This window comes from Lottia gigantea (genome assembly GCF_000327385.1).
Source record: "Lottia gigantea unplaced genomic scaffold LOTGIsca_1209, whole genome shotgun sequence".
NCBI classification, from domain to species: Eukaryota; Metazoa; Mollusca; class Gastropoda; family Lottiidae; genus Lottia; species Lottia gigantea.
The window spans coordinates 8,830-10,466 of NW_008707243.1; the positions used below are offsets into that span (position 1 = coordinate 8,830).

At 31.4% G+C, this 1,637-nt stretch overlaps 1 protein-coding gene across 1 annotated transcript in view; it reads left to right on the top strand.

Annotated features, from left to right (window-relative positions):
* The window catches only part of LOTGIDRAFT_176406 (hypothetical protein), a gene marked incomplete at both ends in the record, with an annotated part of 6,706 nt that extends 6,369 nt beyond the window's left edge, over positions 1 to 337 (top strand). Inside the window, one exon of the mRNA XM_009048383.1 lies at positions 243 to 337. Coding sequence (XP_009046631.1) covers positions 243 to 337 — 95 coding nt within the window. The remainder of the gene's footprint in view (positions 1 to 242) is intronic.
* Positions 338 to 1,637: the final 1,300 nt, after the last annotated feature.

Consider the following 1,637-nt stretch of genomic DNA (forward strand, 5'->3'; position numbering starts at 1 on the left):
GTATACGATAATGGAACTAGTCTTCCATTTTATAACCAAATCTGTCTTGAACAGATAGGCTAAGTTTTTTTGTTAATCAAAGTTTCTTAACACTTGTTAATTATATCCAATCAATTTAACAAGTTTCATTGCAGAAACATTAGAGAACATCTCTCCCCCCTTTTGTGAAAGCTTTCCCCTCCCCCCCCCTCTTTCCTCCCTCTTTTTCTCACTTTCTTTCTTTTTTTTTTCTTTTTTTTCAGGTCTTCGAGTTTTCCAACAGATAACAGATAATCTAACCAAACCAAACCAAACCAACGACTACCATTCGACTACCAATCAACAAGAAATACCATGATCAGAACGAGTTTGGAAGAATGAAGGAGACCGAGTAACTCACGCCACACCATCCAGGGCCGAGTTTCACCGCCATGTCATTCGACCCGACCAGATCTAACGAAGAATCAACAACCAAACCAACAACACCGAATCATCCAATTTGATCCAATCCAACTACCAACTACTACGACTACCAACAACTACCTAGTTTGCGATATCAGCATCCGCTGGAAGCGAACGTTAACTTGTCATCTACCAACCAACCTCATCTTCTGATGACGACACGTGTTAATTGTGTTGAAACTGCTTTGTTATTAAAGAAGTGTGTTATACCATAATATATTCCCTTGTGTTTTCGGTTATATGTGCTCTCAGCTTCTAATTGTCGTACAAATATCATGTTCCCTCGACAGTTGAACATATAAAGTGATCAGGATATAGTATCTGCATTCATACAATTGCCTTATTGTAAAGTTGTTGGTCTTTTACAGCACGATCAAGTACCGAAAAGTAATAAGTAAAACGAGACCCCTTGAAAAACAGGAATAGGTGCTTGAGCACAAACACGATCTCAGTTAGAACCCAAGATTATTACTACTAATTAGTAGTATATTCAATTATCTTGGGTTCTTTATGTAAACCTTCCTACTATACTATATGTCTTACAAAGATTATGATCCCAGTAATAGTAATATGATAGTAATAGTAATATGATAGTAATAGTAATATGATAGTAATAGTAATATGATAGTAGTAGCAATATGATGGTAATAGTAATATGATAGTAATAGCAATATGATAGTAATAGCAATATGATAGTAATTGCAATATGATAGTAATAGTAATATGATGTTAATAGTAATATGATGTTAATAGAAATATGATAGTAATAGCAATATGATGGTAATAGTAAAATGATAGTAATAGCAATATGATAGTAATAGTAATATGATGGTAATAGCAATATGATAGTAATAGTAATATGATGTTAATAGTAATATGATAGTAATAGCAATATGATGGTAATAGTAATATGATAGTAATAGCAATATGATAGTAATAGTAATATGATGGTAATAGCAATATGATAGTAATAGCAATATGATAGTAATAGTAATATGATGTTAATAGTAATATGATAGTAATAGTAATATGATATAAATAGTAATATGATAGTAATAGCAATATGATGGTAATAGCAATATGATGGTAATAGTAATATGATAGTAATAGCAATATGATAGTAACAGTAATATGATAGTAATAGTAATATGATGGTAATAGTAATATGATAGTAACAGCAATATGATAGTATATAG